This window comes from Gossypium arboreum, chromosome 10 (genome assembly GCF_025698485.1).
Source record: "Gossypium arboreum isolate Shixiya-1 chromosome 10, ASM2569848v2, whole genome shotgun sequence".
Classification (NCBI taxonomy): domain Eukaryota; kingdom Viridiplantae; phylum Streptophyta; class Magnoliopsida; order Malvales; family Malvaceae; genus Gossypium; species Gossypium arboreum.
This window is the reverse complement of record NC_069079.1, coordinates 3,166,901-3,182,830: the sequence shown is the minus strand read 5'-3', so window position 1 is coordinate 3,182,830 and position 15,930 is coordinate 3,166,901. Positions and strand designations below refer to the sequence as shown.

At 33.9% G+C, this 15,930-nt stretch overlaps 1 protein-coding gene and 1 pseudogene across 1 annotated transcript; one reads left to right on the top strand and one right to left on the bottom strand.

Moving 5' to 3' along the window:
- Positions 1 to 329: 329 nt before the first annotated feature.
- On the top strand, positions 330 to 1,838 carry LOC108488495 (ABC transporter I family member 1). The gene is made up of 2 exons (XM_017792772.2): positions 330 to 575; positions 859 to 1,838. The coding sequence occupies exon 2, from the start codon at positions 914 to 916 to the stop codon at positions 1,601 to 1,603; it is 690 nt and encodes a 229-aa protein (XP_017648261.1). The 5' UTR covers positions 330 to 575; positions 859 to 913; the 3' UTR covers positions 1,604 to 1,838.
- Positions 1,839 to 1,922: 84 nt separating this feature from the next.
- On the bottom strand, positions 1,923 to 10,012 carry LOC108488291 (uncharacterized; annotated as a pseudogene).
- Between the last annotated feature and the right edge of the window lie 5,918 nt (positions 10,013 to 15,930).

The following is a 15,930-nucleotide window of genomic DNA, read 5'->3' as shown; positions in this document are numbered from 1 at the left end:
AATTATTAGTTTATTTATATTTTCCTTATTTAACTTTAAAAAATTAAAAAATTGTTTAATTTAAAAATTTTTATTTAAGTTATTATATAATTTTTTTATTCGCATTATTTGTACCAATAAAGAGTTCTCTGATTTTCCTTCTCTTTTACAGTTTAAAGTTTCTTTTCATGAAACAATTTTAATCGTCACGAATCTAAAATATATTTTATTACTCATTGATTAATATTAATATACCATATGAATCTTCGAATTATTACTTAAAACTTGTTAGATAGCTGAATTTTATTTTTATAAAAAAAAAATTCGTATTTGAGGTTATATATACAGTTTATTTGAAGTTAGAGCATCTTTTACACCCTAATTTTTTGTTCATTTATTTGAGAAGGCTTTTCTCTTTTTTCTATCATCATCTTCCTCCTGCCATCGTCCTTTATCTCTTCTCTGCAAGTCAGTTTTTTTTTCTCATCTCAGTTTTCACCTACCTCTGTGTCGGCTGGTTTTTGCCGGATCTGACCCATATCCCGTGTCGGAATCCGTGTTGACACGGGCACTTCACCCCAAATTGCAGAATCCAGGTAACGAAGGTTATGGATAATAGTAAGAACGGTATATAATGGAATTTGGTCCCTAGCTCTTTTAAAATCTATTTGAGTTGCGTTTGCTCAAAGTCATACAGTTTGCATTTCTATTGTGAAGTTAAATGTATTTTCAATAGTCAAATCCTGTTGTCTTTCAAGTGTTCGATGTTTTTTCCCACTGAATTCTGCCTAGATTTGTCTTTTATCTTACAGGCAGTTTCATCTGACAAGTGTAAATCAATTATGGTATTCGTCTAACATGGTTTAATATTATTTGCAGTTGTATTGCGAAATCCCCAAACCAAACCTGAGGGTAATATTATTGTTCAACTTCAATGCCTGTGAGGAAGCCTCCACTCCCTAGAATCCTTCTCAACGACGTGTCTTGCATGAGAAATGCACAACAAATCTTGCGGCACGTGAATGTGTCGGTTCATGATGGTGGAGCACTTGTGTTGACAGGGAGCAACGGCTCTGGCAAGACCACATTCCTGCGTATGTTAGCGGGATTCTCTCGACCTTCTGCTGGTCAGATACTTTGGAACGGCCATGACATTAGTCAGTCAGGAATCTTCCACCAATACAAGCTTCAACTAAATTGGCTTTCCCTCAAGGATGCAGTGAAAGAAAAGTTCACGGTCCTTGACAATGTTCAATGGTTTGAGGTTCTTGAAGGTAAGCATGGTAAGTCCTTGCCAGCCCTGGAGCTCATGGGCCTAGGAAGACTGGCAAAAGATAAGGCAAGAATGCTTTCAATGGGACAACGAAAGAGGCTTCAGCTCGCGAGGTTGCTTGCCATCGATAGGCCGATTTGGTTGTTAGACGAGCCTTCTGTTGCATTAGATAACGAAGGGGTGAGGTTGTTAGAATATATTATTGCAGAGCATAGAAAGAAGGGTGGGATTGTAATCGTTGCAACGCATCTCCCAATTCAGATTGAAGATGCCATGAACCTGAGGTTGCCACCTAGGTTCCCCAGAAGGATGACTTTGGTAGACATGCTCGATCGTGCTGACATTGCATAAATCAGACCGCCGCCCATAAGTTGGACCATAACTCTTCTCCTTCTCACTCATATTTGCCTAGCCTTGATATCATTTTAGAAACTTTTATCCCTAATGTCCATTTATGCCACTGGTTACATGTCTTTGGCGCTCCTTGCAGATTTACATGGTGGATCATTTGATAGTTTTGAGTTGTGATGATTTGGATCAAATATCTAATCTTAATAAATGAAATGATTGAATTACAAATTTAAAAGTTTGTATCCTGCTGGCCACATTAAACTAAAAGAAGAAACATATAACCCAAAATTGAGTAGCTGAATGCTCAGAGAAGTGAAAATAGAACGTAGATGAACAGTTGGCCTATTAGCTTAGTTGGTTAGAGTTTCGTGCTAATAATGTGAATGTCGTAGGCTTGAGACCTGCATGGGCTAAATAAGTATATCTCTTTTTATCTTTTTTACCTCTTCAGGGCACTGCATAGGCTGGTGTATGTATGGAAGCAGAGAACATCATATAAGCAATCCCACAGCAAAGAATTACTGTCATGATCCACCCACGTATAATTTTGCATACCAATTTCCGGTTAACATTCTGAAAAACAAAAATCTTAAATTAGTTAAAATATCTTGAGCACTGAGGGTGTAAAAACACTGAAATTGAATAAGAAATGGTTGAGCAAAACTTGCCCAGCGATCATCCGCTACTCTGACTCCTTCTAAAGAACCGACGAATGCTTGGACACTTGAAACTGGTAGCTTCGCCTTAGCAACTATGATCATTGCTGCCACTGTTGCTAACTGGGATGCCCATCCTCTAGAGTTGCTCATGTATGTCAGCTTCCCACCAAGGCATTGAGTCAGCCTCCACCCACATAAAAGGAATCCAATTGCAGCAACAAGTCCTCCAATGCCACCATACCACCATTTTACTTGTAAATGTCCCTGATAATATTGTCTTATGAATGGTTATATTGTATTTCGGTTTAACCATGAAAATGAATTGTTCGATAATGTTTACAGTAACTCACCATATCTTCACTGGAATATTTTGATCTATGCTTGAACACGTCGAGTATAGCTACATATGGATTCATAATGGAAGCTATCTCAGTAGTTGATATAGCAACTTAGCATAGTTTAAGATTGAAATTGTGTGATTTTGGTTTAGTGTAATAAGTTTAGGTAACCTACGCAACCATGCAGGATGCTAGAAGTTGAGGAAAACCGAAGCAGTCTTCGATATCATCAAATTTTCAGCCAAGGCATGTCGAACAAGAGTTCTTCTGTCATACTCAAGGACCTAATCATTACAAATTTTCTGTCAATAAAAGAAAAAACCAGTGCAGTTTATGAGACCGAGTCGGAGTATGACCCTGAGTACATACAGGGGAAAAAGTGGACTTCGCCGTATCTCCAATATACTTGATGACATTTTCGATTGTTGTTGTTTTTTCAATCCTCTGAAAGTTCTGTGTTTGCACCAACCTCTACGGTGTAGGCTTAAGCAGCTGTTTAAACGGAGTGGATTGTTCCGTACTTGTATTATCACCGGTTGAACCTGCTCAGGCTCTTGGATCATATCAAGTGAGCCAAAACTTCTTTCTTCCTCCTCATAGACTGTTTCAAGCACTCTCATCTGCATAAAATCTTCCAATACATCATCATCGACTTTTGCACCATTAGAACAACCTTGATTTATTCGACTTTCCACAGATTCTTGCTTCATGGATGTGTTGTTCTCCATTGAGTTTCTATGGTTTTTAGTGGCAGCAAGTTTTTTAATTGCCAAGGGAACCACTACAATCTGTGTGCAAAAACCAATTGGATAATAACATAATTTTACAATAGCAATATGAAAGTATACTATGAATGTACTAATTGTTGTTCTAATAGGGTCGGAAGCGTGTAAATTATTGTACTAAAAAATCACACAAAGTTCAATTCCCAGGGAAGAGAGGTGGATCACAAGGATCTCTTAAATACCAAGTCTTTCCTTAGTCAGAATATTCCTTCTAACGTAATTTAATAGCACAATTAAATACTACTATTATACCCTCAAATATTGAAAGAAAAATAGGACAAAAAGAACACAAGAGTTTTAACGAGGTTCGGTAAATTATACCTACGTCCTCGGGCACTAACACCAGATGATAACTTTACTATCTTCAAAATATTACAAATAAATAGAATTCCTTAAGAATTCTCAAATGGGAGAAGAGAGAAAACTAAGAGAGAAAGATTAGTTGGGATGATGAAATGAGAAATGAGAAGGCCTATTTATAGTTGAGGTTCAAGGACCAAACTATAAATAGCCCATTATCTCAAGGACCAAAAAAAATTATCCCATGCCACTTTTCCAAAGTTGGTGGTTGTCATTTTTTATTGTCTCCCATTAATGTTAATGGCAACCATTATTAATTGTCTTCCATTAATGTTAACAATCTCCACCTTGAAGATTTGATTAGGATAATCACATATTCACACTTCCTTCAACTCCCAAATTCGATAAAGCTATCTTTTGTAGTGCCTACAAATGCGCTCTCGGCGCCATACACTGAAGGTGCTCAAATTCTCAGGATGTTAATCAAGTTCAAACAATGATTAAACTTGATTGTTGTTACCACCTTGGTCATCATATCTGCGGGATTATCTGCTTTGTCGGAATCTTCAAGTAGAATTTTTCCTTTTCAAAGACTTCCGCACAAAGTGATATCTTACGTCGATATGCTTGGTTCTTGAATGATAGACTTGATTTTTCGCTAAATGAATAGCGCTCGATGTCACAATATAGACTAATGTGACTTTGATCAACTCCCAAGTCTTTCAACAATCCATTAAGCCAAATAGCCTCCTTAATGACTTTTGTAGCGCCATATATTCTCGCCTCAGTAGTAGACACGACTCATCAGAGATCGTAAGGTAGACTTCCAACTCACTGGGGCTTTCGCAAGAGTAAACAGATACCCGTAGTTGAGCGACGTTTATCTAAATCACCAAAGAAAGTCGGAATCAACATATCCAACTACAAACCCGACCAAGTGCTTCATCCTGTTCAAAAATTAAACCAACATCTACGATTTTTCGAAGATACCGTAGAATCCATTTCACAGCTTGCCAATGTCCTTTTCCAGAATCATGCATATACCTGCTCACAACTCCAACAGCTTGTAAAATGTCAGGCCGCGTACTCCAACAGCAAACTCCCAACTGCATTTGCATATGGGACTTTTGCCATATATTCTCTTTCTTCTTCAGTTTTCGGAGATAATTGAGCACTAAGTTTCAAATAAGAAGCAAGTGAGGTACTTACATGTTTTGTGTTTTCATTTACACCAAAACATTGTAATACCTTTTTCAGATATTGCTTCTGATTCAAACAAAGCTTGCCTCTCTGTCTATCTCTACTTATCTCCATGCCGAGAATCTTCTTGGCCTCACCTAGATCTTTCATCTCGAACTCTTGATTCAACCGAGCCTTGACTTATCTATCTCTTTTGGCTCTTGAGCGATTAACATATCATCAACATACAAGAGTAGATAAATGAAAGATCCGTCATGTAGCTTTTGCAAATACACACAATTGTCATATTTGCTTCTTGTGTATACGCTTTTCATAAAGCTATCAAATCGCTTGTACCACCGCCTCGGGATTGCTTCAATCTATATAGCGATTTGTTCAACTTACAAACCCAATTTCTACCACCAGCATCTTTGTATCCTTGAATTTGAGTCATATAGATCTCCTCTTCTAACTCACTATGCAAGAAAGCCGTCTTAACATCAAGTTGAGCTAGCTCCAAATTCAACTGTGCTACCAAGGCCACAAAATTCTAATGGAGGAATGCTTCACAACAGGGAAAATACATCATTGTAGTCAATTCCTCCTTACGGCGTAGCCTTTAGCTACCAACCTTGCCTTGTAGCGAACATCTTTCTTGCTAGGAGATCCATCTTTCTTTGCGAATACCCACTTGCATCCGATTGCCCTTTTACCTTTCGGTAATTGCGCCAACTCCCAAGTATTGTTCTTCAGGAGAGATTGCATTTCTTCATCCATGGCGCTTTTCCATTTATCACTTTCTAAGCTTTGCATTGCTTCTTGATAAGTGATAGGAATATCATCATCAACAACGGGAAGGGCGTAGGCCACCATATTAGTAAATCGAGCAGGTTTATAAATTTCTCTCCTTGGCCTTGCAACTGTAACTGGTTCTGGTGTACTTAATGGTTCTTGGGTCAGAACCTCTTCAACCTCTAATTCCTCCATTATGGCTGGAGAATTAGACTTATTAACTGGGAAAATCCCCATCTGCTCAAACTCTACCTGTTTTGGAGTACACTCCACCTGCTGTGGAGTATCGCTCGTCTGAATATCTTTATCTGCTACCTTTTCAATGTGGCGATTCATCAAAGGTAACATCTCTCACATGATCATTTTCTTTGTGTCTAAGCACCAAAGACGAAATCCCTTCACTCCAAAAGTGATTCCTATAAAGAGAGCTTTCTTTGCTCTCGGATCTAACTTTGACTCCTTCACATGGTAATATGCAGTGGATCCAAACACATGTAAGGAATCATAATCTGTAGCCGGTTTTCCAGACCATACCTCCATAGGAGTTTTTCTTTCTAATGCAGATGATGGCAAACGATTAACAAGATGGCGGTATGTCACACCTCACCAAAATTGCTTGCCCAACCCAAAGATTGGACAACATACATCGAACTTTCTCCGGCAATGTTCGATTCATACGCTCTGCCACTCCATTCTCTTGTGGTGTATCCCTAATCGTGAAGTGTCGAACAATACCATACTCTTGGCACACATCGAAGAACGGATCACTTCTATATTCGCCTCCATTATCCGTTCTAAGCCGCTTGATTTTCTTGCCGATCGGTTTTCGATCATAGTTTTCCATTTAAGAAAAACTCCAAGCACTTCATCCTTAGTTTTCATGGTATACACCCAAACTCTTCTCGGAAAAGTCATCAACAAAGGTAACAAAGTAGTGTTTTCCTCCCAACGAAGGTGTTTTGGAAGGCCCCCACATCTCGAGTGAATATATTCCAAAATACCTTTTGTATTATGGATAGCGAGGTCGAACTTCACTCTCTTTTGCTTTTCCGAACACAATGCTCGTAAAATTTTAATTTGCAAGCCTTTGCACCTTTCAACAATCCTTGCTTTGCGAATTTGCAAGGATTTTTCATTGGCATGTCCCAACTTCATATGCCACAACCGCATTGAGTCCAAGTCTTTATTCTTTGGAAGGCTGCAATGATCGCTCCAACAACTGTACTACCTTGGTAGTAATACAAGTTATTTTTCCGATGCCCTTCAATATCACAAGTCGCCGGATGTCACTTTCAAAACCCCATCTCTCATAGTAACAACTGAACCATTGGATTCCAAGGCTCCCAATGAGATGAGATTTTTCTTCAACCGGGCACATACCGAACATCAGTTAGAACTCTGGTTGATCCATCTTGATTCTTTAATTGGATTGAACCTATCCCAACAGCTTTTCTGAGCATTGTCATTGCCCATATAAACAACTCCTCCATTTAGTTCTACTAAATCGGAGAACCACTCCGGTTAGGGACATATGATAGGTACAACCCGAATCCAATATCCACTCATCCGAATGGAATGACGATGATGATGCAACCGATGATAGTTCGAGTCACGGGTATCATGCTTTACAACACGAGCATCTACAATGACTTTTCCCTTATTCTTGACTTTGGACAATTTTTCTTCCAAGTGGCCTTTCTCATGACAAAAGGCACATTCATCTTTCCCAGTCCGGACTTTGACTTTGATCTCCCTTTTGAGTTTTCTTCCGAGTGTATGAACGACCTCGGACTACTAAAGCTTCAGATCTCGATTGAGTTTTTCTGTTTGTCCTTCTTTCTCTGCTCATAAGCAGTATAAGGCCGCATGCACTTCGCTCGAGATATATCACTCTGCCATGAAGTAGAGTAGTTTCTAGGAACTCAAACTCCTCGGAAGTGACCCCAACAACATCAAAGCCAAATCTTCATCTTTGAATGTCTCATCCATATTCAAGAAATCGGTGACTAATCGATTAAATTTGGTGATGTGATCATTCATTGTGGTACTTGGGACGTATGTGAAGAAAGCATCTTTTCTTCAAGTGGAGCTTATTTTGACTGTTTTTCTTCAAAAATTTTCTTCAAGTGCCACCCACAACTTATTTGCAGAAGTCTCCTTTGAGAAAGCATACCTCTGCTCTCGAGAAAGGCATGATCGAATTGTGCCACATGCCAACCGATTGATCGCCTTCCAATCTTTCTCCTGTACATCATCTGGTTTCTCTTCATCAATGGCAATGTCTAGACCCTGCTGAAAAAGGGCATCTAGAACCTCACTTTGCCACATACCAAAATGGCCCGTACCATCAAAGATCTCCACGGCCAATCTTGCATTTGCAATTGTCGGTCTTGTCCATATGGACGATGTTGAAGCTCCTACACCGACCGTTTTCTCCATAATCTTTCAATATACCTAAGGAAATCTTTTCTGATGTGGAAGATCAGTTTAAACTGTAACCACAGAGCATACTACGATTAACCTTCGGCTCTGATACCACTTGTTGTTCTAATAGGGTCGAAAGCGTGTAAATTATTGTACTAAAAAATCACACAAAGTTCAATTCCCAGGGAAGAGAGGTGGATCACAAGGATCTCTTAAATACCAAGTCTTTCCTTAGTCAGAATATTCCTCCTAACGTAATTTAATAGCACAATTAAATACTACTATTATACCCTCAAATATTGAAAGAAAAATAGGACAAAAAGAACACAAGAGTTTTAACGAGGTTCGGTAAATTATACCTACGTCCTCGGGCACTAACACCAGATGATAACTTTACTATCTTCAAAATATTACAAACAAATAGAATTCCTTAAGAATTCTCAAATGGGAGAAGAGAGAAAACTAAGAGAGAAAGATTGGATGAAATGAGAAATGAGAAGGCCTATTTATAGTTGAGGTTCAAGGACCAAACTATAAATAGCACATTATCTCAAGGACCAAAAAAAATTATCCCATACCACTTTTCCAAAGTTGGTGGTTGTCATTTTTTATTGTCTCCCATTAATGTTAATGGCAACCATTATTAATTATCTTCCATTAATGTTAACACTAATTACCAAAGATAATACAGCTCCAATCAAAGCAGACCCTGCAACAGCAATCATAACAGTCAATCTATTAACATCCACATAGTTCCCTATGACCTGCCACCCAAAACATGAAACTGTGACAATAATTAAGTAGGCAATAATGCCAATCAAAGATAAGCTATAATTACTTGAGATTAAGCATAACATGAGAAACCTGAGATAAGATAACGAAGCATAGTAATCCTGCAGATATCCCATAGTCGATAGGGAGGAAAACAAGAATCCTTTTCTTTGTATTTTTACGGTGAAGTATAGAACTCTTCAAAACAACAAAGAGGAACCATGCACATAGACAGGCAATTGATGGGGCAAGAGTCCATTCAAGGAATATCCAGAGCAGTCCTCCACTGTTAAAATCATGATTCTCGTTCTGCAGTAAGCTATTGATTAGTACAAGGACCGAAACATTCCATGAGCAAATCAATTAAGTCATTTTACCTTGTTCCATAGTGGTAAATAGTCAAAACCTTGTGTAACCAGCATGGTTCCTAACATAGCAGCATGTATCGATTGCTCGGATGATACTGGTAACTCTAGGTATGTGGCAAGTGTAAGCCACATTGCTGTCTATGTCAAAAACACAATACCATGAACTAATATTACTTCAATGTCAAGCCAAAGAAAATACAAAATCAATGAGACCAAGTATTATAAAAAGTACTTGTTGTCAGCAGAACAACTACCATACTCCACATCAAGAAACCTTCAGTGGGTTGACTTTCTTTGAGGAACTGCATCAAACAAGACATGATCATGTTCTTTTACCAATAAATAGACTTGCTTGTCTGTGTAAGGAAAACCACAATCTTTTAGCTTACATCAGAAAATAAAGCATCTACTATTCTACTGTTGCTTGCAGAGGCTGCTCCGGGAATATATATGGCGCAAGCCATGATTGAGGCTTTCAGAAGGGTTAAAGCCCCTGAACCTATTGATATTGAGAACTGCCATCAAAAGAAATAATTTTTATGTCAAAAACATGTTTTTTTTAAAGTTTATACTTTGCCTTGCAAAGTAATCTACGAACCGTAAAACTGAGCTAAAAAAAAGGGGCGAAATTGAGAGACAAACCGGTGCTGGGAGATTGTTGGCACCAACTGAAAATGCCATTGCAATTGTGGCAAAAGCTCCGAATGTTGGTATCCATTGATAAGTGTCGCTCCATTTCCCAACAACCTTGGTGGCCAATTCAACAGCAATTTTTGTCATTCTTTGAAGGCATGTTTGCTAGCAGCCGTGTGGCCTCAAATCACAATTTTTTTGTTGAAATTAAGGGGAAAAAAAAGCATTAATGCAACATTGAAGACATCTTCTCCAAACCCAAGACCTAGATTGGTGTTTGTCTTTTCCTTTTTTTATTTTCCTTCTTGTTTGTCTTCAATGCTGTACCGATCATATTTTTCCATTAATGGATGTTTACAAAGTAGAGTACTTTTACGCATTGTTCTAGCTTTTTCTTGTTTGATTGGAAAAATACAACGCCTTCAAAAGCCTCGATGACAACATATTAAGATGTCTCAAATACTTTGCTTAAACATATTGAAAAAGAAAAAAAGGCATAATAACTTTTTTAGCTCTCCAATTTTACAAAAAAAATCATTTTAACCCGTCATTTAAATTTTCATGTCTTTTAACACTTGAACTTGTATTTTTTATCAAATCATCCCAACATTGATGGAACATTGATGGAAAAGTTAATGCTACGTGGATGTCCACATGTCAAGATTTAATTAAATTTAAAATTTTAAAAATCTTTTTATAATTTTTATACTTTTTTAAAATATTTTAAGTTTTAAAATATATTTTACATATCTTTTGAATTTAAAAAATTAAATTAATTAAAAGCAGATCATCATCTACCTAACAATTCACATATATTTCACATCGGTAAAATTAAAAAAGTTATTTTTCATCTATTTTAAGGTGATTTGAAAAAAACTCAAGTTTAAGGGTTAAATAAAAAACAAAAATTAAATGAAGAATTAAAATAATATTTTTTATAAAATTAAAGGGTCAAATAAGTTATTATGTCAAAAAAAAGCATTCATGCGAAATGCGACAAAACAAGTATATTTTTAGGCTAAACTTCACCCAATATTATTAAACTATTAGTAAGTTTATGTTTTGGTAAATTAATTTCGAAAAGTTAAAATGGTCATTGAATTATTCAAAAGTTTTCATTTAAGTAATTGGACTGTTAAAATAGTTGTTATATGGCCTTCTATGTTCGCACCGAATTGTAATAGCTTAAATTTTCAGTGGTGTCAGAACAATAATTCGAGATCACTAAATTCAAAAAATGAGTAAAAAATATTATTAATTTAGTAAATATAAGTTAAATGTGAAGGTAGAAAAAATTTTTGAAATAGCGAATAGTGGACTAAAAATAAATAGAATAATTAGAATCGAAAACAAGGTATCGAGACTTTGAAAATTTTAAACCGAGCCATAAATATTTTTATAAATATTTATGGAGTGTTAATAAGTTAGTATTAAAGTTTCGTCAAAAAATTTTAAAGTTCCGATAGTTAATTGAATAAAAAGAACTAAATTGTAACAAATGTAAAATTTTGAAAAATGATTAAATAGCTTAAATGATAAAAGAAAGAGGGTTTAAAAGGAAAATAGACCCAAGGTCCATTTGGGCTAGACAGCAAGGGCATGAAATCAGCAAAAAAAAAAAAAAAGGAGAATTAAGGGTAAAATTGGAATATTGCAAAATTTACTTAAAAAAACTAGGACTAAAGTGGAATTATCTAGATTTCTCTTTATTTTTCTGCATTCTCATCAGCAAAAACACCATAGAAGGGTTTCCTTAAGCTGGTTTTTCATATTTTTACTGCAAGTAAGTTCAGTTATTGATTATTTCTTGAAATTTTTGTGTTTTTGTGACTTTTACAACTAGGTCCACTTGTTGAACTCATTAATTTTTTATTCTATGAAAGAAATTGAAAGTTTCTATGAATATGTGCTGGAAGTATATGATTATTTAGCATGGAATTAGAACTTTAAATTGTTTATATGCTGATTTTATTGAAAGAATTGAATAGAAAGTGAATGTTTAGGACCTAATGATAAAAGAGTTTGAAGTTAGGGTTTTATGTGAAAATTCTAAATTTCAATAGTTTTGAAATAACTTATAATGTCTAGGTAAAGTATTAATTGAGAAAAATTAGATAATTTGAGGGGTTAGTTGAGCAAGGACGAAATTGTATGAACTGTGAAATTTGGGGCAAAATGAAAATTAACATTTTGTACTAAAACTGTTTTGGACAGCAACAGTAGTTTAACTTTGAAAAATCACCAGAAATTTTAGAAATTGAATTAAAGGATGAATAAAATATGAAATTAAAGCTTATTGAGTCTAATTTCTTATAGAAGAAACGATGTAAATAATGGAATTGTAAATCATTAGATATAATAAATTTTGTGAGACAATGTCAGATTGATTTCGGGTTCCCCTGTTTTGACTTTAGAAAATCATAAAAAAATTGGATAAAAATAATTAGGGGCTTAAATTTATCTTTTTAAAATTATGAATGAGTCTATTTTCAAGATGAATAAACGGGAACATTATCTGAATTTTTACGAGGAGATAATTAATTTTTAGTGAAAAAGAGTCGGAACTGTCAGACAGTAGAACAGGGTGACTTTAAAGAATAAACTGTACTTATTAGCTAAACCAAAAATTCTGAAAATTTTATGATAAGAAAATATGTGAGTCTAGTTTCAGGAAAAATTAGCGGATCCTAATTCGGAATTTTGTAGCTCAAGATAAAAATAATTTAGTGACTGTGACACGGATGGACAACATTGAATATACATAAGTAAATAGTGAAATTATAGATAATGTTACTTATAAGCGGGTTATAAACATTAAAGATGTAAAATAGAGTGAAAGTGAAATCAATACTGATAAGTGAATGATTTTACAATGATAGATCGAGAACCCGAAGTAAGTCAGGAAAAGAAAAAGTAGCTGATTAGTCCCAAAACTTTCACAAATTTTGCAAATCGACCCAGATAAGTTCATATGGTTGAAATTTAATGATTAAGTGTTAATTTTATGGATTATATAATGTATGATAAGATATATTTATTAATTAATTGAGAATAAAATAACAATGCAAAAACCGAATAAATGATCAAATTGAGCGGAACGTCGGATTTGAGTACTTCTGATCAGTGACAAGTGATAAGTGATAAGTGGTAGCTTTAGCTATACTTATCTGATCAGTGACAAGTGACAAGTGATAAATGTGATCTGTGTAAGACCGTGGCAGGGCTATGGCTTCGGAAAATGATAAGTAATCATACGCAAGACTATAGTTATACTATGGCAAAGTGGAAGTGAAGTACTCAATTTTTCGTAACCGTTCCCTAATTTGATTAAGAATGATATGTGACAAATGGGTACAAAAGAATTAAAGGAAATGGATAAGTGGTTATGAGTTTATACAAGGGAACTTACCAATGATTGTAGTTGACAGGTGAACTTAATATTTGTGTATAATGTATAAGTGTATGAATATTTGGTAATAATTATGTTTTATGCCTATGAACTTACTAAGCTTCTATAAGCTTACTTAAGTGTATTCAATGTCTCTTGTAGATTGACGTGGAAGTATACGGAGGATCGGATCAACACAAAGGATCACACTATCCAGATTATCTCCGGTAGCTTTTGTAAATTTTCTTTTTGATTTATATGGCTTGTATAAGGTTTGATGATTATATAAATGCTAAGACTTGTTTAATGAATATGCATTAAAGTAAAGAGTGTTGAATATGTTAAATGGTATAATTATAATAGAAGTATAATTTGGTATCAAATTGGTTGAAATGGATTGGTTGGTTGGATTGATCTCGGTTTTAAAATTTGCATGGAAGGTTAGATATTTATAAATGAGTTATATTGAGCTTATTAAAAAAAAAACTTTGAGATTTTGTGAAAAATTTCCTATGGTTTCGATTTAATTCCGGTTTGGTTCCAAGTATGTTTTGGACTTTGGAAGCCCATTTAAAGGACGACATGACATGTTTCGGTAAATGAATAGTATTTAACTTGTAATAACAGAAAATTAATTCGGTAAACTTCGGTAATTCCTCGTACCCTATTTTGGCAATGAATACGGGTAGAGGTGTTACAGCCTGTTCTAGTCAAAAGCTGCTCTCATTTCTCTTCCATTTTACAACTCAGTTATTTTTAATGAAACAATTTTGAATATTATGAATTTGTGAACCAAAATCTAAACAACTTTTTCCTCTGATATTTGACATTGAACGTTAGATCAACTTGTATCTAGGGTATGTTCTTCTACTCATTGATGGATATTAATCCACCATATCAATTATTGAATCATCACTTGAAGCTCACTAATTGGACTTTGAAAAAAAAAAAACTTAACAACTCAATGACTTAAATAAAAACTTTCGAATAATTCAGTAACTTAAATGAAAATTTTTGAATAGTTCAACGATCATTGGTAAATTTTAAAGTTGAATGCCCAAAATGTAAAATTACTAATTATTTAATGACCTTGAGTGTAGTTTACCCTGATTTTTATTACAAGTGTGTTTGAACTGTTTTAGTAACCAGACTAGTGGTTGAACGGATTAGACTATTAGTTTAGATTTAACTGGTTTAGTCATTGGTCTAATAATAACTAATTAAATATGTCATAAAATTTAAAAAATACTAGAAAGTAATAAAAATTTATAAAACTAGTTGAACTAAATCAATTATTTTTTTTGTTTCAATTTTTGTTTTTTATCAATTCCGAGCAATTCACTTAAACGTCAGTTCAAACCTACATTCAGACTAATAGACTAGCCAATCCCACTCCAACAGATTCAACTTGCTGATCTAGCCCAATTCAAATAACATTGATTTGTACATTATAAAATAACTGTAAATGTAATTAAAAAGATAGCAACTACACGTTTTGTAATTATAAAAATAGTTAGTATTTGATACACTGAGTGTTTTTTTTTTATTCCACAAAAAAGCCTTAAAAAACTATCATGTGTTTATTTTTTAATAATGTACTATACTTATATAGGATACTTGTCAACCCTAACCTTACTTGTAGAGTGTAAATATACAAAAAACAATTTTACAAACTACAAACTTATCATGTGGCATGGTGTAATTCATAAATAAAAAATTTAAAAAATTCTCTTAATTAAGGATTAAATTTAAAATTTTCAAAAATACAATAATTTAAGGTATATTTTAGACCACATTTTAATTATATAGATATTTTATATTTTCTCACAAAATATTGAACCCGTAAATTTTTTTTATATAAAACAAATAGTTAGAAATATAAAAGTTTACATCAAATTTAATATGCATTATATATATGAATAATGTTGTATCATTAAAATATTAATAGTATAAAAATATACGAAAAATTATAAAATTACTTGATTTTTACATCGATGTAAGTGAATCTATTCTAATTTTTCATCAATAAAAATTATTAAACTTCTTTTATAATTTTTAAATTTTAAAAATATGTTATATTTAAATATTTTGTTCCCACCCAACAACAAATTTCAGTTTTTTTTTATGGAAAAAAATTGAAATTTATTTATGGTTGTGGATATTGAAAAGTGTGAATGCAAGGTAAGCAAAAGGTGGCGATCCTGTCTAAAAGACTTCTTTTTTCCTCGTTCTCTTTCTTGTTTAGGTTTTGACCATATTTTGCATGTTTTCCCAATTTCTCCCCTTCATTATATATTTCCCTTTATATTTTTCCTTATTTGGTAATGAAAATGAAAGTGGAATCTTCATTTTTCAATTTTCTCTCTCATCTCCTTATTTAATTTCCCATTTTTTTTGTTTTGTAAAGAAATTCCTATATTATTATTTGTTAAATAATTGTTATTTTTCTTATTTTTTCTCAAACATCACTAAAGAAAATTAGGTAAAAGACATGGTGTGAGTAAAAAAAAATGGGCTTGTTCTAATCTTAAATTTAAAGTGTTGATAGATTGGGTGAAATTAAATTATAATAGTGATATAATTTATTTTAAAAAATTATGATATTATTTAAAATATAGACTAGATTAGATTTTATTTGAATGTGCTATAAATTATATAATATATAAATAACTTAATATAATTAATTACAA